Source organism: Lissotriton vulgaris, chromosome 5, assembly GCF_964263255.1.
Source record: "Lissotriton vulgaris chromosome 5, aLisVul1.2, whole genome shotgun sequence".
NCBI classification, from domain to species: domain Eukaryota; kingdom Metazoa; phylum Chordata; class Amphibia; order Caudata; family Salamandridae; genus Lissotriton; species Lissotriton vulgaris.
Window position 1 is genome coordinate 2,021,962,523 of NC_141693.1, and position 24,193 is coordinate 2,021,986,715.

At 50.6% G+C, this 24,193-nt stretch overlaps 1 protein-coding gene across 2 annotated transcripts in view; it reads right to left on the reverse strand.

The window, feature by feature from the left end:
• NUP188 (nucleoporin 188) overlaps nucleotides 1-24,193 on the reverse strand; it is a 1,272,194-nt gene that overhangs the window by 384,613 nt on the left and 863,388 nt on the right. For both annotated transcript variants that reach the window (XM_086924860.1, XM_086924859.1), the window contains exons 28-29: nucleotides 15,854-15,923; nucleotides 9,912-9,979 (exon numbers count right to left, since the gene is read on the reverse strand). In XM_086924860.1, coding sequence (XP_086780986.1) covers nucleotides 9,912-9,979; nucleotides 15,854-15,923 — 138 coding nt within the window. The remainder of the gene's footprint in view (nucleotides 1-9,911; nucleotides 9,980-15,853; nucleotides 15,924-24,193) is intronic.

Consider the following 24,193-nt stretch of genomic DNA (forward strand, 5'->3'; position numbering starts at 1 on the left):
GGCAACCTCTTTTTATGTTTTGCTGATTTGAGCAGCGCTTTTGACTTGGTTAACCATAACATTCTTTGGGAGGTTTTGCTTGATGCAGGGGCCCCAAGGGAAATAGTTCATTTTTTGGCTAGACTCTACGAAAAACTCTCCTGTAAAGTCCGCTATGGCACCCTTGGCGAATGTACCCCGTTTTTTAAAGTGTCTCGGGGCATACGCCAGGGATGTGTTTTGGCCCCGCTTTTATTTTCCCTTTTTATCAATGATGTCGACCGTTCCTTGGTTGACATCCCAGCAGATGCCCCCCTGATTGGTGGTAAACCTGTCCCGCTGTTACTTTACGCGGATGACGCTGTTCTTTTATCCCGAACACAGATGGGCCTTCAGCGCCGAATCGATAGTTTTATGCAGTTTATTCAAGTTAGGCGGCTTCGTGTGAATAAAACCAAAACATATGTAATGTCATGCGGTCAGGCAGCTAAGCAGGTAAAGCATACTTTTTTTCTGGATAAGGAAAAGTTGACTTCCGTCAAGTCCTTTTGTTATCTAGGAATTACATACAACAATAGTGGGTCCTGGACCGCGGAATTTGATTCTATCAGAATAAAAATGCTGCGGTCTACAAGCAGTATTTTCCGTTTTGCCTCTAAACTTGGCTCACGAAGCATTTTAGACATGATGAACATATACAATGTATGCTGTGTCTCCTCTGCTCTGTATGGGGCAGGGGTGTGGGGACATAGCGAGGGTATATCCCTGCAGAAGGAGGAAAACAAGTTTTTAAGGAGGTTGTTATGTGTTCCCCCTTCTGCCTCCATCCAGCTGATCCATGAAGAAGTCGGGATCGAGTTCATTTCTGACTTAGCAGCAGTCCGGCCACTCTTATTGTGGCGTTCTATTTGGGCTAAGACAGAGACTCGATTCACTCAGGATATTATTCTTGATTGTATAGGCTTGGACCCCTCTTCACGTATATTGTGGTTAAGATACATTCACCGCTGGTATCTCCTTCTTTTTAATATTGATGTGTTCCGTGAGCCTGAAGAGGTTGTTTCTATTTCAAAAAAAGAAATTAAGACAACGTTCCTAAACTTCCGAAAGGCAGAGCGCGACAAAATCTCTGGCAATCTTGTCTCCGTGAAATTTTATAAAGATTTAAATTTAACTTCGGGACTCCAATCTTATCTTGTGTATGTGACTCGTCCCTCTCATCAGTATGTTTTAACACGTGTCAGATTGGGCATTGTTCACCACCTGGTTGCTTTTCCAAACACAAGAACCAGTTCAGACATACCCTGTCCGTGTGACAGTATTTCCCGGCAGAGTAGTTGCCATTTCTTACTTTTTTGTAAATTTTTTCATTTTTTCAGGTTAAAATACCTTAAGCCAATTTTTATTAAATACAATATTCGCACTACACAAACAGCATTAATATTTTTATCCTCATTAGAGAACGAGGAGATTTGCTTTTTTCTGGCTACTTTTATTTTGAAATGTACAGCTGCCAGGAAAAGTATTGTACCATAATAATATTTTTATACTTACCTGTCTGTACTTATGCTATACAGCTGCCAGGAAATGTTTTATGATGCTATTACCGTTAACACTCCTGTCTGTATATATACGCTTTTAAATTTTATATCAATTTCTGTAATTAAGGTATTATTCATATTTGTCCACAGTATATTATGATTACTTAAAAATTCTGATGTACAGCTGCCAGGAAAGGCCTATTGAGTAACCCCTACTGATCCTCAGTTTGCTCATTTAAGAATGTTTTGTATTTTATAACAATATGTTGACTTATAGAGACATGATCACTTACTAATTGCTGCACTCTAACTTTTTCACTTTGTCCTATTACCCTTTTCTATGAGAGTTCATATGGTGATTTTAATATTTTAACTATGTACTTTTGCTTGTATGATTTGTATGCACAAATCGAATAAAAGCTTTTTGAAATTGAAATTGACTTGGGCCCGGCCGCGCCTGATCTTCAGCACTCTGGGTAGAAGTGGTATAGGCAGAAAGGCATACGACAGACCGAACTCCACTCGCGCCGAAAAGAGTCACTGAGCGAGTGCTGCACGCAGAACTGCTGACATTGCGCGTTTTCTTCGAATAAATCTAACCAAGGCTCTCCCCACTGTTGAGAGACCTTGCGCCACCTCTGAGTTAAGACGCTAATTGTGATCCATCATGCACCTGTGGCTGATTTCGTCCGCCCTGGTGTTCAAAGAACCTGGCAAGTGTTGAATCACCAAGGAAATGCCATGACGTTCCAGCCATGTCCAGAGACGCAGAGCATCCTGACATAGGGTCCACAACCCCACCCGCCTTGCTTGTTGCAGTACCACATGGCGGTGATGTGGTCTGTGAACACCTGCACTACCTTCTCTTTGAGACAGGGAAGGAATGCCTTTAGTGCAAGTAGCATCGGCCGGAGCTCGAGAAGGTTGAAATAGAGCCTGGACTCCGCTGGAGACCAGAGGCATCTGATCTCCGCCTCTCCCATGCGGCCGCCCCATCCCAGGAAGGACACATCCGTCACCACTGTGCGCCCCGGCTGGGGAAGGGAGAGGGATCTGCCGCTGACCCAATGGTAGTTTGTGAGAAACCACTACAATTGTTGTGCAGTGCCCTCCGAGATCTGGACAAAGTCAGACAGGTTCCGATGATGCTGCGCCCACTGGAACTTCAAGTCCCACTGCAGAGCCCACATATGCCATCATGCATGATTGATCAGCAGGATACAGGAGGCCATGAGGCCCAGCAGCCTCAAGGTCATCATGACCGAAACCCAAGACAAGGGCTGAAAGATCGGAATGATAGCCTGAATGTCCCGGGCTCTCTGTTTGGGAGGATAGACCCGAAACTGCGCCCTATCCAGAACCGCCCCGATGAAGAGGAGCTTCTAAGAGGGGATAAGGTGTGACTTCGGCACGTTGATGGAGAACCCCAGCAAATGCAGGAGGTCGGCCGTAGTCTGGAGGTGGGAGACGATGGCCTGGGGCGAGCCTGCCTTCAACAACCAGTTGTCAAGATAGGGGAAGACGGAAACCCCTGATCTGAGCAGATGAGCTGTGACCACCGCCATCACTTTCGTGAACACCTGAGGGGCGCTGGTAAGGCCAAAAGGAAGCACGGTGAACTGAAAGTGCTCGTGGTCTACGGTGAACCGCATGTAACGCTGGTGGGCCGGCATGACGGGGATATGAAAATAAGCATCCTGCAAGTCCAGTGCTACCATCCAGTCTTGCGGATCTAGGGCAGACAAGACCTGAGCAAGGGTGAGCATCTTGACATTCTCCTTCTGGAGGAAACGATTGACGTTCCGAAGGTCTATGATAAGACGCAGGCCCTTGTCCTCCTCTGGAACCAGAAAGTATTGGAAGTAACAACCACGACCTACTTCTGGCGTCGGAACGCGCTCGATGGCCCCCCTGGCCAAGAGGGCTGAAACTTTCTGCTGGAGAAGTGCCAAGTGATCCCCCAACATGCGGTGGTACTGAGGTGGCATGGCTGGAGGGGTGGTCTCGAAGGGGAGAGAGTAGCCCCTTCGGACAATCTGTAAAGTCCACCTGTCCGTAGTGATGGTGCGCCAGTGGGGGAGGTGATGGCAAATCCTGCCACCCACTGGTGTGTTGGACCTGAAACTCCAGACTAGGAAGGTTTGGAGGCAGTGGTAACAAGGGAAGTGGTGGACTGACCCGCCCGCTGGCCCCGTGACCCACCTCGGTGGGTCCCACGTCCGCGGCTGCACTGAGACTGTTGCTGCGCAGGCCTGTGGCTTTGAAACAAACGTGTTTGGACACCCCTACCTTAGCCACGAAAGGAGCGAAAAGAAGATGCCGAAGGAAAGCACGTGGCCGAAAGTCCCAAGGACTTGGCCGCAGCCCGCGAGTCCTTAAAGCGCTTCAAAGCACTGTCTGCCTTGTTGCCAAAAATGCAAGTGCCATCAAAAGGCATGTCCATCAGAGTGTTCTGGACATCCCCTGAAATGCCAGTGGACCTCAAGACAGGCGTGACGGGTTAGCGCCACTGTTGTGGAAATTGCTCTGCCCAGCGAGACGGCGGGGTCAAGGCCACAACGAATCGTGAACTTGGCTGCAGCTCTTCCCTCAGTAATAGCCTGGGAGAGCACCGTCTGGGTCTCCTCTGGACACTGAGGCAGCACCAGCGCCACTGTATCCCACACAGAGTGGGAATAATGACCCAAGCGGCATGCAGTGTTCACAGACCGCAGACTTGAACTGGCAGAATAGAAAATCTTCTTCCCTAACTGTTCTAGTTTCTTGGATTCCCTGTCCGGAGGTGTGAAAGGGAATGTGCTTGGGGACGCAGAGGGTTGGACAACCAAGCTCGCAGGGGTAGGGTGTTGGGAGAGGAAAAAGGGGTCGCCCGGGGCCAGGCAATGGCCTCTGGCCACGTTCTTATCCACAGGAGCCCCTGTGTTCGGCCAGGACCAGGTTCCCAAAAGGAAGTCTGAAATTGCATCATTAAAGGGCAGCAGCGGCTCCGCAGAGGAAGACGCCGGCTGAAGCATTTCTGTCAGGAGGTTAGTCTTGACGGACACGGTAGGGAGCTCTAGGTGGAGAGCCTCTGCTGCCCTATGCAACACCACGGAGTAAGTACCACCCTCCTCCGTAACCACGGTAGAAGGAGCAGTTCACCAGGTTCTGGTGAGAAATCCAGATCACCGGCGTCCCCCAAATCCTCTGCCCAGTCCAGGTATAATTGGCATTGGGCTGTGAAACGGTCTCCAGACCCCTACCAGTCCTCCCCGTCCTCCATAACCTGCTGGGCAGGTGGGGAAAGATGGAGGAGGATGGAGATAGGGATAACAAATTCCCAATCTGCGTCTGCACCATCTCCATGTCGGGGTGGGAGCCGGGGACGGGTGGCAGTGCCATAGACGTCTATGTCGGTGGAGGTCGTAGTAAGTCAACTGACATTGGTTGGGATCCATGGGGGTCTCGGGGTGCCGAGGCCGGTGCCGTCAGGCCGGAGCCACCAACGAAGAAGGGAGAGGAACCCCAGTCGGACCCGAAGGCACGTCATGGCTGACAGAAACTCCTGCAGCTGGGCTGGAGTTGCCGACGGACCTCAGAAGGGTGGGTAGGCCGATGGCGACTGCGTAGGCTCCGCCGCAGGGGAGGTACCACCTGCACCATGAGCCTTGTCGCGCGACAGGCTAGGCGAAGTCGCTTCTTCGACTTCTTGTGCTTCGTCTTACCTGACCCAGAGTGCGAAAACTTCTTCGAACGATGGTGGAAGCTCCGCGACCAGTCCATCGACCTCCCATGGGACCAGGACCTTGAACGGCGCAAGAATGGACGTCAGCACGCGAGGGCGGCGTCCAAGTACTGCGAAGTCATCCTGGCAATCACAATGCCTACGACGGACGTGGAGCCGCATGACGCCACCTTCCGACACGCTGGGGTACTGCTGACGAAAACTTTCCAGATCCAGTCTGACACCTGGGGGTAATTCTAAGGTAAGGAATCTATCACTAACGTGTCTCTTTCAGATGCAGTTAGTTACAATAAATGTGCAAACAAAACAGTGTCAAGGTACTGAGGTAAACGGCGTTTCGTACCCTAACGTATTAATGGATCAGCATCAGGACATAACAATTAATGCCTGATAGAGAATGCAACTCAAATATGAACTGGCCCCATGTGAACGGTATGCAGGAGGACACAGCATGTGTCCGCAATTTGTCTGAAGAGTCAATGCCTTAAATTGGGCGAACAGAAGTTCTTGGCTCATTTGGCCTGGGCTGAGCACTTCTGTAAGAACATTAGATTTCACCACTGTTGTGGGTAGGGTGAGGACCAAATCTTCAGTCGCTCTTCAAATCAGTCTAGCATAGGAGGTGGACTCTTCTCTTGCCACAGAAGGGTTTGGGGAGGAGAGGCCAATGCCTAGAGAAGTGTCCAGCCCACTGGGATACTGCAGATTATAAAATAGGTTTTCTTTGTGTTAAGAGTCATCCCTATCAGAATGTGGTTGGGAGCTTTGTGTGTGAAAGTTAGAATGCAGGTGTGCTATTTGAGACTTCAGGGTGGCGTAAACGGAGCTTTGTTGGTGACCGTTTCGAGACTCGTAGCTGTGAAATCCATTTCATGGGCAGGAGGGGTCAGAGGTAAACAAGTCAGTGTCCTGGAGGTACCTGGTGCGTCGCACACTGGCAGTGGGAAGAAGGATACCTGTGATTTGACTTCTTTGATTTCCTAGTGTTAGCTGGACTTCTGGAATTCGAAGATAGGCAGTCGCAAGATCAACTCTGGGATTAAGAGCCTGTTTGAGGCTTCAATCTCAACCAGGACGTCTTGTACTTCTTTCGAAATTCTCCGGCAACAAGTTTGGGTTTGCGGTCGAGGATGGCTTTTTCATTTATTTTTGTGCAGCATTCACATGATGCAGAGCCATGTCTGGAGCCAAAGCATCAGAGAGATTGTTACCAACATTGGTCATTTGCAGTGCTTGAAAGTTTAAACCTGGTAGTTTTTAGACACACTGGAAAGAGTTTGAGAGACAGAAATTGTCAGAATAACAGGATACAAATGAGCTCCTGATCCATGTTGGAAGGCAAAGAAAATTTTTTTAACTGATGTCAACGCACGGAGGCGGTGGTGCAGATATTGAGGATCCGACATCACATCTGAGGCGCAATGGATTCGATGCGGAGCCGCAAAACACCATCTACCGAAGCTCGGAGGAATTGCTTTCAAAATTGCCCAGATCCAGTCTGACGCCTGGGGCAACATTCACACTTTGAGGAATCTAAGGTTAGAAGTCTCTGTAGGAAGGTGGATATCTGACTATGGTTACCCCCAACTTTTTGCCTGGTGTTTTGCTGGTTTTCCGACTTAGTTGACCTGGGACCCTGCTATTCAGGGCCACAGGCCTACTGGTCTCTCTGTAAAATGGATTCCATGTACCTTAGGTACATATCTAATTGGATACGGAGTCACCTTATCAGTCCCTGTACAGTGTACTATAGGTACCCAGGGCATAGGTGTACCCAGGGCGTACCAGGGGCTGCAGCGTGTATTATGCCACCCCTGGCTGGCCATCCAAATCTGACACAACTGGCTGCACAACAGTTGGGGCATGGTGGTGTAATCACCCTTTGCTTTAGATATAGTATCCCTACATCTAACCCTAAAATGGACACATGTATTCCTATCAGTCACTCCTATGGCATGCCTTATCAATCCTGAAGGCAGAGTGCTTGGAATTATGTGAGATGGTGCTCTGGCATGAGCTGAGTCAGTTTGCAGCTTGCGGAACCAAGTCCTAATGGCTGTTCCATGATAACGCGTACCATATACTCTTAAGTGCCTTATAATCCTCGCGGTTATTTGCTATCTTTGGTATCGCTTTATCAAAACATGTCGGGTAAGGTGTCATACGAATTGGAATACTAACCCCTCGCCAATTCTGGCGACGGGGTTAGCATTCCACCCTTCTAGAGGGACACGACATGTATGTAACTGTGAACCCCGGTTAAAGCTAACTCGAGCCTCAGCATCACAAAATGTATGCTGCCAAAACAGACACAAGTCTGACCTCCTGCTGCTGGGAGTCCTTCCAGCGAGGAGAGCTTGGACAAAGGGTTTCCTGTCAGGGGCGGTGCTAGCACCATCCCAGACAGGGTTTTGTGTATCCCAGGTAGGCAGAGCTGAGAGGAAGGCGACTGCAAGTGGCACCCCGGTGCTCACTGTGCATATGCCGGCTTAAACCAGTTCCAGGGGCACACCAGCCCCTGAGCTGGGGAAGGTCCGGACAAGGGAGAGGGGTGTAACCACCCCCCTCCTGGTCCCACCCATGGGCAGGACCTAGTCGCGTGCCAGCCCCTTTTCTTAGGATAAAGGTAGGAGCAGGCCCCCTTCCCAAATTAGATAATTCTGAATCTTGTCTACTTTCCACAAAAGGACTCTTGACTTTTTCTGAAGACTCTTCCTTGTGGCTAAGGAGTAGCCACCCTGCACCAGCGGGCACCATCTAAGCGCTTGCGGTTTGCTGCACGTCCATCCTCCGGATTAAGACTGACCAGCTCGACGAGACCCGGATTCCCTGGCATCTCTGACCTCTACCTGCATCATCAGCCCAGCTGAGATTCGTGGGTGTGACGAGACCTGAGGGACCGGCCATCTTCAAAACCTGCACAACGCTTATCCAGCACGACCGCCGAGGGATCCTCGAGTGAGTGCTTTGGGGTTTGAGAAGCCCTAACCCTGAGCAGCTCCAGCACCGAAGTCCAGCCCCCCAGCATCCACGAGATCTGCGTGGGGCCCTTCTGCTCTTTTCTGCTCACTGCGTTGTCCGGTCACTTGCCTGCTGGCTAGTGGCCCTCTTGACGACGATTACATCACTGGTCTGGTTGCTCCAGACTGGCCCTTGCTCCCCTCCAAAAGAGGAGCACCCCGGACCCTCCTGGTCCACTCCAGACGCCATCTTGACTCCACCGCGTGTGCTTGACTTTGCCAAGGTTTGTTGCCCCAACCCTGGGTCCAGCATCGCCGACAGCAGACACCTTCGTGGGACAGCTCGCACCTCCAGCCTGGTCGCCAACAACGCCTCCTGGTCCGAGGGACAGCCGAGTCCAGCGTCGCCCTCTCACCTGGTCGAGGTGACTTCATCCTGGTGCCCACCTAATCACTGGCTAGTGATTAAGAACTGAGTCCCCTCTGCTTTCAGGTCGTCTCCATCATCGATCCAGGCTTGGATCCCTCCGAATATCTTCACTGGTTGCCTGCCAGCAACAACTTCTTTCAGGCTCCATAGACTTCAACGAGGATTCCCGACGTCTTTTGAACCCTATGCAGCCGCAGCCCCTGGGCTAGGTAACCTGAGCATTTCGGTGCTCCAACGTAGGTTCACTATCCAAGTGTCCAGATCCTTTTTCGTTTTCAGTCTAGCTAGTCGGATTCGTCCGGAAACAGTAACTTTACAAATACTAGCATCAATAGACTTTGTCCCGCATCCCGCGTGAGAGTGCACACTCTGTACCCGATCTCCCTAGGCCTCCTGCTCCTAACCTTAGGGTTCTGTAGTGTAGTCCTAGCGATCCTGAAGCCTCTGGATCTTGTTACTTACCTGCTAGTATTTTGCATTCCACTTTTAGTGTATATGGTTTTTCTTGCCCCTCGGTCATTTGTGTAAATTGTGCAACTTAAATTATTTTCTTAAGAGTTTTGTTGTGTGCTTAGCTCCTTGACTCAAAGAGTTCTTTTATTTTCCTAACAACTTGTGTGGTGTCCTTTCACTTGGCGTTCAAGGGGTATATGTGATGGTATAACAGCTGGCTTAACACGCCCTCTAGAGTTTAGCCTAAAGACTGCTCTTGTCCATGCTCAATTTACCAGCAGCTGCAGTGCTATTGGATGCCGAAATGGCCTTCTTTAGAGTGGCCCTTTCTCTGGGCAACATTGATTATGTTGGGGAGCCCAGGTTCATTGCGGTGGTCTCGTTATTATATACACTCCCGTTGTCTTGTATCCAGGTGAATGGTGTGTTCACTGTGTCTTTCACACTGTCAAGGGGAACGCACCAGGGGTATCCTCTATCCCTGTTGCTATTTTTAATCGTAATGGACCTCCTGGTGCGTCACCTACAAGATAATTATTTGCACAGGGGCATACTTTTTTTTTTTAAATATCTTTATTGAATACAGTAAGTCACCATTCCAAATAGAACAGAATATAGTAGGTTATTGTAGTATAACTCTGCATTGGTGGAGATGACAATATACAAGTAGCATTTCCATTTTTTATTTTTGTGTGAACGTTACAACTCTATAACTCCCAGCCTATGCTGCATATAAACAACCTCATTGCACATAAAGTCCATACCTTGCATTTAAGCTCAATACACGAGGAATCACACGATCCCATGAGCTATCAGACACTCACCTGACCACGTAGTAAATTTCCAGGCAAATAATCCTCATGATGAACGAGCAAGTCTCCAGGATACTTGGCTGCAGTGGAAAAAAATAACAGTAAAATTAAGAGGAGCATACAGGGTCACTCACACTTCAAATGTAGGACTTCAGTGAGAGCAGTCCTCTGCTAGTCGCGGTACGGGAGGAGCCTGTATATCTGCCCAGTGTATGTCATTGGCAGCCAAAGCACAGAACCAGCCCCATAGCAGCCTAGTCCAATGCATGCCATACTTGAAAGGTGTGCCATTGCAAGCCAAAGCTAGACAGCCACTAAGAGACGTGTGTGTCCACTATCTAATGGCATCACTCCGGAATGCACCCAGACACACCCTCCTACATCGGCCCAAGCATGCCATACTCAAATAGTATGCTGTGAGGATTACAGCCCAAACCATAACCTTGAACAAGCACTCTGTGCATGCCATTCTCAACAAATGTTACCTGGAACACAGTCCAGTGCCACTCCACCAGAGTCCTGTGATCACTAGTCTCAAAATAGAAAGCCACAGCAGACATTCTCTCTGTGTCAGGGTTCGAAGCTTACAACAGTCTTATTGCAGAGCACAAAGGAGCTGCAGCTGACAACCAGCCCTTCTCCTTTAAAGGTGTGTAAGGAAAAAAGTAGAGGCCACAGAAAAGGCAATAGAAGGGGCAGCATCAAGAGGACAGAAGATAAGTGGAAATGCACCTCCCAATTAAGAGTATTACTGGCAACATTAATCAAGAACTTCAGATGACCACAGGCCTTTGGCTCGGAGGGCCGCTCGTGAACTGGGCTATAAGTGTCCTTAGCAGAAGGAGGATGTGTGAAAACCCAATATACCCGTGGGGGCTTGGGTAGTTCAAACAGTGTCAAGTCAAGGTGCCTACAAGGGATTTTGTTTGAGAAAAGTATGATTTGTAATGAATTACACTGAAATTGTTAACTGGTTCAGTCTGATCAGATCTAAAACCAAGGCATCATAAGTTTACACATTCAATGAATGACCAGAGAAAAACAAAACAAACATGGGAATATCTTTTTGAAAATATATAGAAATGTATTTTTTCATAAATAAATCACGTTAAGAAGGGTACAGTCAATCAAAAATTAATTCAGCAATAGATCATGAAGGAGGTATAGTGCAACTTATCCTACTGTTCATAAATAAAAACATCTTTTCCAATACAGTCCAAAAAGTGACATATCTCCTGATACAAACAGTCACTTAGGTACATTGAATATTTAGGAAGTAGGTGATCAAGTCGACGTTTCGGTCTTTCGTGTCGTTAGTCCGTCAGACCATCTTCAGGACGATTAATATTGCATATAGCAATGACCCTTTTTCTGGAAATGGACCCTGCACAGTTGGTTCGATTTCCAAAGAAATCAGATTCACTCAGAATTTCATGTCAGAGCTGTCACTGTTCCGGTTCTCAAAATCATCCAGCACGATGGCAACAGTTTCGAAGGGGGTCAAATTTGCCTCCAGATTCAATGTCTGGACAGTCGATGTATTCCAAAGCGAATCGCACACGGGCGTCTGACACCCGTGTGCGATTCGCTTTGGAATACATCGACTGTCCAGACATTGAATCTGGAGGCAAATTTGACCCCCTTTGAAACTGTTGCCATCGTGCTGGACGATTTCAATTACCAAGCCCCAGAGGACAAGCAAACCAACCTACTGAGGAGGAGGAGGAGGGTGGAGCGCCGCAAGAAGACGCTGAATGGGGTAGTCTGCATGAGTATTAAACAACAGGACCCCGTCAAAAGGGAGGTCGACCAGACGCTCTCTAATATTTTCAGGGAGAACAGCATTGCGTAGCCAAGTATGGCGACGGAGAGCCACAGAAGTGGCAATAGCACGGCCAACATCATTCGCAACATCCAAAGCCGTACAAAGAATAAAACCGGCCAACTTTCTACCATCCAACACATGGCCCGCATATCTGCATGGGCCCCCTCATGAGAGACATGATAAAGAAGGGACTCCACAGAATCTCACAGGCTAGACGTAGCCCTGGTCAGCACACACAAACGGTGCAGTAGTGCCTGAGGCACCGGATCGCCTGTGGCAGGGCGCCCCCAAGCCCCCATAAGAGAATTATGGAGGGACGCTTCAAAGGGAAGGAAAAACTCCCGTCCACCAGAGCCCTGGTGGAGAATCTCCAAGAGGTTGTCTGTAGGAAATGGAGTGACAGGTTCACCCATCCTCAGAATACCAGCAGCAGTGGAAATAGCCCGAACAAAGGCAACACTGGTCTCAGTAGGGCGCCGCTAAGGCGAAAGTAATTCCTCCGTGGGTGACGGTTGCAGACTGAGCCGCACATTCCCAAGTCCAGGGGGAAGCGGCCAGCCCCGGCATATAGTAGGATCCACAGAGGAATTGGGAACCTGAGGGGCCCCAGGGGAGGGCAGAGATGCCGGTGAATAGGCAACTACAGGGTTCGAGGATTTAGGCCGTGGGGACTGCGAAGAGCCTTCCCTGGAAGATGCCGGTGAAAAGGCAACTACATGGCGCCCTGTCTCCGGAGAGGAGCACACCAGCAGGTGACGGACCTCAGGAGAAGAAGGGACATCAGGAGACTAATCCAGAACCTGGCGCGGCTCCGTGGAGTCCGCCATCGTTGCCTGATCAGCGTCGTCCGGCGCCGGAATGGGCCCACGTGGCGCCGGGCTGACTCCAGCCACCACGTGCTCTCTAGGAGAATGGGGCGAGGCAGACGCTGAACTAGCGAAGGCGCGGCGCCGAAACTGCACCGGCTCTACCTCAGACAGGGCAGCCGCCTGCGCCGAGGACCGAGAGGGACTCTGGAAGGCGCCACAGGCCCCGGCCTCCACCGGAGCCTGGGAGGAAAGCTCCCAGTGCCGAAACGGCGCCGGCTCGACCTCTGGTGAGGCAACCGCCTGCCCAGAGGATCGAGGGGGGCTCGGGGACAAGCCCGGAGTCACGGCGATCACCTGCGACACCACAGGGAGCCACGTAGGAATTTGCACCGAGGCAGGGATGCTAGGCGCCGACGAGGGAAGCACCGAAGGGCTACACCTCGACGACGCCACCCTCCTACAACGAAGCCGAAACCTTTGATGCCGGAGACCCCGCGGAAGGCCCCGCACAAGTCAAGGGATCCGCAGATATCACAGGAGGTGGAGGAAGGGCCAAAGAAGCCTGCAGCGCCGCAGAATAGGCTGTCATTTGGGCCCTAGTCGCCTCCGCGCCGGGAAACAGAGGGTAGGGAGGCAACAGGTGGGGAGAGCTGGCGCCCATCACAGAAGGAGGACTAGGCCTCAGACATATTGAAAGAACTACCAGCCGGTGAGCCGAACCCAAAGGGCCGCGGCAAATGGCGATACCGCAGACAAACCGGTGGCTCCTTGCCTATGAATTAGGGGACGGACGCTGGGACGACACCGACCTGGACAAGCGCGCCAACATTAACTTCATCTGGCGCTCCCGCCGTGATTTAGGCTTGAGGTGTTTGCAGGCGTCGCAACTTTCCGAGTCGTGGTGCTCACCCAGGCACCACATGCAACTCGGGTGAGGGTCAGTCGCCGACATGGGACGTGCACAGGACGTACAAGTCTTGAAGCCCGAAGGTATTTGCACACTGTTCCATTAAATGTCAAAGCGTAAAAAGAGAATGGAAGGCCTGAAAACAAGCCAGGACAGTAATCCGGATCCGCGTTGCATGCGGAAAGAGAAAAAACTGACATCGGCGCGCCGGGGTTGGACTTCTGTATCCTCACTGATGTCACCAGCGCGGACGACGTCAGGACGGAGTTACGTGGTGCCGTCCCCCCCGGCGCGCAGGGATGCTGTAGCAATAAAGTTTTCCGGGTCCAGTCTCACGCCTGGGGATAATTCTACGTTGAGGAATCTGTGGCTAGTAGTCTCAATCAGATTGACACATATTTGCAGAAACTCTATTTCCAAACATTGATTGTACACTATATAGTTTTATCAGTAAAGTCGCACGTCAGTGGGAAAGTTTGTGGCCAATTCAATAGTGGAGAAGTGTGGCTCAATGGTTAGAGTGGCAGACCCTGATGCAGAGGTCTGGCCCGGGACCAGGGTTCAATTCCCGCCTCGGCTGGTCTCAGCGGATCTTGGGCTCATAATTCCTCGGACCTGATCTCACCTCGGTGCCTATTCTAATCATGGGTCCCACGCTGCAACTCTGGGCAATAGCTTGCTTAGTCTCCACAACGGCCCCCAACAGCGCTAGGGATGCCTGGTTGCACCCTGGGGATGCCCAGGAGTGGACATTTCACAGGGAAAAACCAGGAAGGGTTCCCTAGCGGTATGAGTACAGCACCAGGACACTCTGGAGTATCAGTGCGCTTTACAAGTAAGTACGCCTACAATATAAAATCCGCTGATTGCAAATGACTGTGTGCTACCACTTCATGCTTTAGTTATGTATTTATTAAAAGTGTTAGTTTTTAGACAAGATTTGAGAAACATTCCTGCCCCTGCCCTGATCACAATGCTGTTAATGAATTAAGAGGCAAGTCAGGGGTCATGTATCTATACTACTATAATAAAGTAAGAACTTTCAGGCTTTGAGGCGGGTAAACTCGGGAACCACAGCGCCAATCTACACACCCGATACACCGCCGAAATCGTCAGGGTGTGTAGATGGTTATAGGCTATATAAATGACAAAATAAAACGGTATTTACAATATTTATATGTAAAAAAAAGTAGTCCCCCCCCCCCCCCCCAAAGTAGCACCGGCCGCGACGTGCGTGCTCACGTCAGCACGGGGAGGAGAGGCGTCCGAGGAGCGGCGGACATGGCGCGGGGGAGGAGCGGTGACCTGAGGCCAGCGGCGGTGGGAGCAGCGGAGAGGGGAACATGGCGCGGGGGAGGAGCGGCGGCGGACAGGCGGTGAGGAGCAAAGTGGCGGAGCGGAGAATTGAGGACCGGCGGCTGAGGCGCGAGGACCGGTGAAATGTGGACCTGCGGCTCAGGTAAGGCTCCAGGGACAATGTCGGGGCAGACGGGTGTCGGGCCAGGCAGGTGTCGGGCCAGGCAGGGGACGGGAAATTGGAGCGGTGAAATGAGGACCTGCGGCTCAGGTAATGCTCCGGGGACAATATCGGGGCAGGCGGGTGTCGGGGACGGGAAATTACTAAATCAATGATCGGGGTCGGGGCAGGTTGGGGGGGGGGGGGGGGGGGGGGAGGGGGTTGCACGGGCTGCTGGCGGGGCGGGGGCACCGGCTGCTGGGCAATGTCGGGGCAGGCGGGGGTAGGGGAAGCCTAAATGCTCCTGGACAAGGTCGGGACGGGCTGCTAGTATCCTATATGTGGCTAGATTTGTGTATATATGGAAAAAAAGTTTAGACTATTAAATCAAACAAAATATTTTTTTGTACTGCAGGCATGCTGAACACATTTGAAGGTGCTGTCATATGTGGGGACTCAGTGAATTAAATAATTGCCCACAATCACAACATTTGGAACCAGTTTACATGCAGGTCTGGTAACATTTTTATGATTTTTCGAGGCCTGGTAAGGGAGGTGGGGCGGGCACTGACCTTTCAGAGGTGTGAGTGACAATAAGCACACTAATGTCAGCATATTAGGCTTGCTGGTCATCAAGAGGTGTGAAGGAAGCTATTAACATTGAAGGAGATCAATAAAGGAGGACTGCATATTATCCTAGGAACAGATGGCTCCCAAAAAGATTTGTAGCAGATAGCTCTAGTAACAGTTCAGGGTTAAGGACTGGTGTGAAACCTAGGATTCTGAATCCATACAAAAAAATATCCAATAAATGGGACAGTCAAGTGCTAAGAACAAGGAAGCAGCTTGAGAGGCACAGATTACAATAATCACTCACACATTCACATGCATTGATGCTGACTCTGTCCTAAAGGATAAGTTGTTCCAAAATACATTACCAATGTGTTGGGGGCTCACCTCTGAGGTTTCCACTGGTGGCGAAAGGATCCCGAAGAGAGGGCTTGTTAAATTCTCCCAGAACTTGGGCCTGTGGAAACAAACAAGACTTTTTGACCTCACAGTAACTGACTAGTCAGTTTGTGACAAGTGCCAAAAACACAAATCAGGAAAATTCAGACTATACACAGTTACGCACAGCCTTTAGAGTAATGGAAAGCGCGATTATGTGAAACATCTAATATTGTATCTTTAAAGAGGCGTCATCATGAAGTGGACGCAAAGTGAGGACATCGTGTGTTTCTTCACCATCAAATGCCATTAGTACACCTTTGCAAGAGGAGCTATTTGTAGGAAAGTGCGTCATTTAGATATGGTCAACCCCACTTGTTGACACTGGTACTGATACTTTTGATTGGAAGAGCACTAAGACCCTGCTAACCAGGCCCCAGTGCTCATTCCATAAAACTACACAAGCGTTGATTGTTAGCCAATGGCAAGGACTTTAGAAGCCTTGTAAGACACTGGTGAATGGTACCCCTGGTACTCAGGGGAGGGGTGCTAAAGAGGGACCCTAAGGCCACCAAAGGGACCCCCACAAAAACTGCATACAAACCGTAATTGCAGGATGCGTGAAATGGTGTTAGCCATTTTGAAACAACGACATTGCCCGCTCCCTGTGTGCAATGCCCATGTACACTGCATGTATTATATACAAGTCACGACTACAGCAGACCTAACGGCAGGGTGCATCATATTACATGTGAGGGTGCATCTGCACGAGCAGATGCTCCCATGTGATGCCTAGTTCCATTACTAGACATTGCATGTGCTCAGGAAGCCATTTTGAGGACATGTACTGGTCATTACGAGTTACCCAGCTACATAATGGCTGCACTGAGAGCAATAGTGTTTGATATTAAACATCTTGTCTTATTAAATCTGTACTGATGTCAGTATCAGATTTATTGAGCCATGCACCAAGAGGGCATCTCAGAAGTGATCCCTGTAGCCCTAATAGGGTCTTAGTGTGTTAGCTGACAGGTATTGTCCAGCCTGCCACCACAGACGGATGTCTGACCCCCTGCAAGGGAGAGCTTGAGCTCTCCAAGGCCATGAACAATGCCTGCTTGGTAGAAGGTGTTCTCAACTCCTTCCGCAGGATGGCTAGCAAATTAGAATATCAAGGCCAGCGGGTTCAAAGGCTCTGCCACCTTTGGCATGCAACTCCAGCTTCCCGCCAGATCTGGGGAGCGTCACCCTCCCACTAGGCACCATAGCAGGTGGGAAACTATTCAGTAAGTGTGTTGCACCCACAGGCCAGCCACACCTCCAAGGTGGACTACCTGAAGTGAACAGTCAGAGAAGAGTTTCTCTATCTTGTTTTTGGTGAAATAGGGACTTCTGGGTCAGGGTTATGCTCACTCCGCACCGGAAGTGGTTCTATAGGGAGGGTGCAGTCACCCTAGGGGTAGGGAAGCCCATTAGTTACTCCCTCATACTCCCCTTAACACCCTTAAATTGTATATTGAAGGGTCCCCTTCCCCGGACACTAGGTCTTGGGATTCAACTCCCTGGGAACTGAAAAAGGACAGAACATCGCTGCGACAACCAAGGACCTGCACAGAATCTGGTGCCAAAAGCTGCCTTGCTCCTTAACAATTGCAAAGAACTGGTACGTCCTGCGGCTTTGCACCCTCCCCAACATTTGGAGGACTGTTCAGCACTTTGACAACCAGCTATTATATCCCTTGGGGTGGAGGAGCCATTACTCAGCATCCTCAGGCATCAATCACATCTGTCCGGTTCATCGAGTTGCTGTGCATTGGGCCCACCGAGGAAGCAGGACATCAGGAGGAGGTCTTCATAGCTCTAGGAGGTCAGTTACATCTCTCAGCCGAGTGTCGAGACACTAGACCCTCCAGGAGTTATCCTGCATCAATACCCTGAGTAAAGGACCTTCCAGTAAGGGATGAGATACAACAACCAGGGTGGCTCAGCTGCCTTGTATTCTCCCCTTTACAGGTATACAGGTATACAGACAACCGTGAAAGCCTCAAACTCAATTGGCCAGCCAAGCAAATTAGCACCGAGCTCGGTAGCCCAGGTACAGGACTTCTGACTGCGTCCCCTTGGCATATCGGTCCCCACGACCTGAGGCCCCCTTTGGGTTCACATGGATTTGCCCCCAAGCCCCCTTGCAGCCTTTGCTTAAAGCCCATTGACATTAACGTAGTGGCATTCGAGGCTACTATCAAAATCAGCCCCTGTGTACCCAGACACACCAGGGCAGGTAAAGTAAATAGGCTAGGGGTACTTTGGACCTCAGTCCTAATCCACCTTAAGCCCAACAGGGCACCTCTGAACTCTGTTAGCAAGTACCTGTTTGCTGAACAAGTTACTTACCCTCGGTAACGCATTATCTGGTAGAGACTCCATCTAGCTGCAGATTTCTTACCTTTGAATTTCCCAGGCGTCGGGCTGGATCTGGAAACGTTTGCTGAGCAATGCCCCTTGTGTGCATTGTCGGGTGGCTCAGTGTGACGTCGTCCGTGTAGGTTATGATGTCGCGGTACCTATATTGGTGCAACCCAGGAGTGCAGACATCAGTACTTTTCTTTTTTTCCACGCCAGATGCGCAGAGCCACAAAGTAACTGACGTAGTGGTGTGCAAAACTAGGGCCCTGAAAAGGGAAGTAACCTTAGCCCTACAAAATTAGTATGCAAAGTGGGGAAGCATCGGGCGAGGGGGGTGTAAGGAATCTGCAGCTAGATAGTCTCCCTGTCAGATAATGCATAACTGAAGGTAAGTAACTTGTTTATCTGATAAAAAATCTGCAGCTAGAAGACAACTTTTGAATTAGATACACAACCCAAACTATCCCGGTGGTGGGTCGCAGACCACGTCCTACACTAGGAAGTACTGTAAGACCGAGCAGACCCGACGCACAAGTTACTACTTGTGTAACAATGTAAGAGACATTAGTTTGTGATAAATTCCTTACCTTAGAAGTTCCCCAGGCGTCAGACTGGATCTGGAAACATTTGCTTAGCAGTACCCCTGCGCGTCAGTAGGTGGCGTCCTGCGACTCTGCGTCAGTCACTGGCGTCGTCAGCACCGAGTACTTAGGCGCCACCCATGCGCGCTGACGTCAGTTCTGTACACGACGTTCCGCGCCAGGAACGCAGAGCCATGCAAGATACGGACCATAGGTGCATAAAACTACGGCCCTAAAAGGGATGACCTTAACCCTAGTAATCAGTTCGCAGAACGGGGAAGATGGATGGGGCAGTAACGAATCTATCACTAACTAAAGTCTCTTACAGATATATCGTTACACTAGTAGTAACTAGTGCATCTGAAAGAAACACGTTAGTGATAGATTCCATACCTTAGAATAGATACCCCAGCAATACCAACCCTGGTGGTGGGCTTGCGAACAAGATTACACCAGAAAGTCACAGAGCATAGAACGGCCAAAGAAGCTGTCCCTCCGGACTTGACTGTCAAGGAAGTAGTGCTTGGTAAACGTGTGCAGCGAGGCCCACGTAGCTGCCTGACAAATGACCTGGAAGGGAACGCAGCATCCAAAGGCAGTAGTGGCTGCTGTTGCCCGGGTGGAATGGGCACGCAGCCCCACAGGAGGCTCCTTATTAGCCAATGAATAACAGGCCTTGATGCAGAGAAGGACCCACCGACAGATAGTCTGTTTGTGCACAGCCCGACCTTTTTTGGCGCCCACGTAGCTAAAAAAGAGCTGGTCATCCACCAGAACTGTTGTGTGCAGCTCAGGTAGAAGGAGAGCGCACGTTTTGGGTCCAGGCGGTGGAGCCTCTCCTCCTCTCTGTAAGGATGCAGAGGCAGAAAGATGGTAGGCAAAGTGATGATCTGCCCGATGTGGAAGGGCGTAACAACCTTCGGCAAGAAAGAAGGACAGGTCCTCAGAACCATCTTGTTCAGATGGATAGAAAGGAAAGGAGGTTTAGAAGAAAGAGCCTGGAGCTCATTCACTCTTCTGGCAGAGGTGATAGCAACCAGGAAAGCTGTCAAGAGTGAGAAGACATAAAGGACAGTTATGAAGGGTCTCGAAGGGAGCGCACATCAGAAACGTCAAGACAAGGTTTAAGTCCCACTGAGGCATGATGAACGGCACGGGAGGAAACGTGTGCGTAATGCCTTTTAGAAAACGGTTCACAACCGGGGTCTTAAAAAGAGAAGGCTGATCAGGAAGCCGTAGAAAGGGGGAAATGGCCGAAAGATAACCTTTGATAGTACCCAGAGCAGAGCCTTGCTTGGCTAAAGAAAGAAGGAACAAAAGAACCTCGGAAAGATGGGCAGAAAGGGGATCCACAGCCTTCGCTGTGCACCATGCCACAAACTTGTTCCACCTGCAGGCGTATACCGTTTTTGTAGAGGGACGCCTGGCTGCCAGAATGACATCACAGACTTAAGGAGGAAGATCGAAAGGTGTCAACAGTCGCCGCTCATATTCCACGCATGGAGGTGGAGGCTGGACAGGTTCGAGTGGAGGACCGTCCCCTGCTGCTGCGACAGAAGATCCTCCCGATGAGGCAGTCGGATCGGGGGATCGATTGCCATGCTGAATAGCTCGGGATACCAGTTTCTTCATGCCCAATCCGGAGCCACAAGGATGACTTGGGCCCCGTCGCACCTGATCTTCTTCAGCACTCTGGGCAGAAGTGGTATATGCGGAAAGGCATACAACAGACCGCAGCTCCACTCGTGACTAAAAGCGCAGCAGAGCGAGCGCCGCCTTGGAAATTCCAATGCGCAGAATTGATGACATTGCACGTTCTCTTCAGTGGCAATTAGATCTAACCAAGGCTCTCCCCACTGCTGAAAGAGACCTTGTGTCCCGTCCGAGTTCAGACGCCATTCGTGATCCACCAAGCTCCGGCGGCTGAGTTCGCCTGCCCTGGCATTCAGAGTACCTGCCAGGTGTTGAACCACCAAGGTAATGCCTTGATGTTCCTGCCATGTCCAGAGGCACAGAGCCTCCTGACATAGGGACCAGGACCCCAACCCGCCCTGTTTGTTGCAATACCACATGGTGGTGGTGTTGTCCGTGAACACCTGCACTACACTTCCCCAGACAGAGGGAAGGAATGCTTTCAGTGCAAGTCGGATCGCCCGCAGCTCTAAAAGGTTGATATGGAGCTGGGACTCTGCCGGAGACCCGAGGCCTCTGATCTCCGCCTCTCCCAAGTGACCACCCCATCCCAGGAGGGACGCATCCGTCATCACTGTGTACTCCGGTTGGGGGTGGGAGAGGGATCTGCCACTGACCCAATCTCGATTCGTGAGCCACCAATGCAATAGTTGAGCAGAGCCTGTGAGAAGGTGGCCTGATATGCAGTGCTCACTATTCTAGTGAACACTATGTATCAGTCCAGCAACCCTTATTGATGATTGGTTGTAAGTCAACCTTATAGACCAGCTATCCTAGTAGCGTGGATACGAGCAGTCTAAGGCTAAAGACTCGAGAGGGCGTGTTAAGCCAGCTGTTTACCACACATATACCCCTTGAATACCAAGTGAAAGGACACCACACAAGTGTTATGAAAATAAACAGTTATTTATTTAAAGATCACAACAGCCCTGTACTCTTTATGAGGACAGGGTACTAAGCACAAACCAAAACTCTTACAAAAATACTTAAGTTAGCACAGTATATACAAATGCCCGAGGGGCACGGAAAACCATATACTCTGAAAGTGGAATGCGAAATTACTAGCAGGTAAGTACAGTACTAATAGCTTTTGGAATCGCTAGGACTTGACTAGGGAATCGTTAGATTACTTCTAGGAGGCCTAGGGGACTCGGGTGCAGTGTGTGCACTCTCACGCGAGATGCGGGACAAAAGTCTATGGTAGCTAGGAATTAGAAAGTTAGTGTTCTCGGGCGAACCCGACCTGGTAGGGAGAAAACGAAAGTAGATTCTGACCCTTGGATAGTGAGGCTATGCTGGGGCACCGAAATGCCAAAGTTACCTAGCCCAGGGGCTGCAGCTGCATAGGTCTGAAAAGACGTCGGGAATCCTCGTAGACGGAACAGGAGCCGGAAGAAAAGATGCTGGCCGGTGACCAGTGAAGAAAGTTCAGTTGGATCCAAGCCTGGATCTCGAAGATAGATGACACCTGAAAGCAGAGGGGACCAAGTTCGAGACTACTAGCCAGTAGTCAGTGGGCACCAGGAGGGCACCGGATGGTAGCCACCTCGACTAGGTGAGTGGGTGACGCTTGACTCGAAGATCTCACGGACCAGGAGGCGTTGTCGGCGACCAGGATGGAGGATCGAGCTGTCCCACGAAGATGGAAGCTGTCGGCGTCGCTGGACCCAGGATTGGGCAACAAAGCCTTGGCAAATTCAAGCCCACGCGGTGGACCTAAAATGGCGTCTGGAGTGGACCAGGAGGGTCCGGGGTGCCTCTCTTGAAGAAGGAAGCAAGGGCCAGCCTGGAGCAACCAGACCAGCAGTCGTGAAGTCGTTGGGCGTCGTTTAGAAGGCCACAAGCCAGCCGGCTAGTAGCCAAACAACGCGGTGCACAGCAAACAGCAGAAGGGCCCCACGCCGATCGTGGAGATGCAGGGGGGCTGATCTTGGGTGCTGGAGCTGCGCAGGGTCGGGGCTTCTCGGACCCCAAAGCACTCACCAGTGGAGGACACGGTGGGCTTGCAGTAAAGATGTCGTGCAGTCTTGGCGATCGTCGGTCCCTTGAGGTCTTGTCGCACTCACGGTTCTCAGCTTGGCTGTAGAGGTGAGTAGAGGTCAGAGGTGCCAGGGAAGCCGGGTCTCGTCGAGCTGGGTCGTCGGATTCGTGATGAAGGACTTGCAGCAGACCGCAGTGTTCTTTAGGATGGTGCCCGCTTGATGCAGGGTGACTACTCCTTAGCCACAAGGGAGAATCTTGAGGAAGAAATCGTGAAGTCCTTTCGAAGAAAGTGGTATCTTGATTCCAAAGATGATCTAATTTTAACAGGGGGCCCGCTCCCATCTTTATACTAAAAAAGGGGGCTGACCCGGTGACTAGGTCCTGCCTATGGGTGGGACTAGGTGGGGGGTGGTTACACCCCTCAGCCATGCTGGACTTCCCCAGGCCAGGGGCTGGTGTGCCCCTGGAACTGGTTCAGACCGGCCTATGCGTAGTGAGCACCGGGGTGCCACTCAGCAGTCACCTTCCTGTAAAGCCCTGCCTACCCAGGATACACAAAACCATGTCTGGGACGGTGCTAGCACCGCCCCTGACAGGAAACCCTTTGTCCAGGCTCCCCTCGCTGGAAGGACTCCCAGCTGCAGGGGGTCAGACTCGTGTCTGTGGTGGCAGCATCCATTTTGTGGAGCTGAGGCTTCAGTTAACTTTAACCGGGGTTCACAGTTACATACATGTCGTGTCCCTCTAGAAGGGTGGAATGCTAACCCCGTCGCCAGAATTGGCGAGGGGTTAGTATTCCAATTCGTATGACACCTTACTCGACATGTTTTGATAAAGCAATACCAAAGATAGCATTTAACCGCGAGGATTATAATGCACTTAAGAGTATATGGTATGCGATATCATGGAACAGCTATTAGGACTTGATTCCGCAAGCTGCAGACAGGCTCAGCTCGTGCCAGAGCACCATCTCCCACGATTCCAAGCACTCTGCCTTCAGGATTGTCAAGGCCTGCCATAGGAGTGACTGATAGGAATCTGTGTGTCCATTTTAGGGTTAGGTATAGGTATACTACACCTACAGCAAAGGGTGATTACACGACTTTGCCCCAGCTGTCATGCAGCCAGTTGTGTCAAATTTAGGAGGCCAGCCAGGGGTGGCATAATACATGCTGCAGCCCCTGGCAGCCCTGGGTACACCTATGCCCTGAGTTACAGGGTCTGATAAGGTGGCCCAGTACCAATTGGTAGATGCACCTAGGGTACATGAGGTAATTTAGAAAGAGAACAGCCAGGCTGTGGGTCTGATTGGCAGGCCCACAGCCAGAGAAAGTCGTAAACCAGTGAAACAAAAGCAAAAAATCTGGGTGATCATAGGATTGCAGACCCTACTCTCCTACATGACCCCCCCCCAAACTTTGGGACAATAAGCTAACCTTGACCAGGTGAGTCTTCTTGTTCTAAGTGGAAATATCTGGAGAGCCCATCGGCATTGCCATGATCAGTACCAGGTCTATGTTCCACTGTAAAGTCCATCCCCTGTAGGGAAATGGACCACCTAAGCAGTTTGGGGTTTTCACCCTTCATCTGATTTAGCCACAAGAGGGGCTTATGGTCGGTCTGAATCTTGAAGTGAGTGCCAAACAAGTATGGCCTCAGCTTCTTCAGGGCCCAAACCACAGCAAAG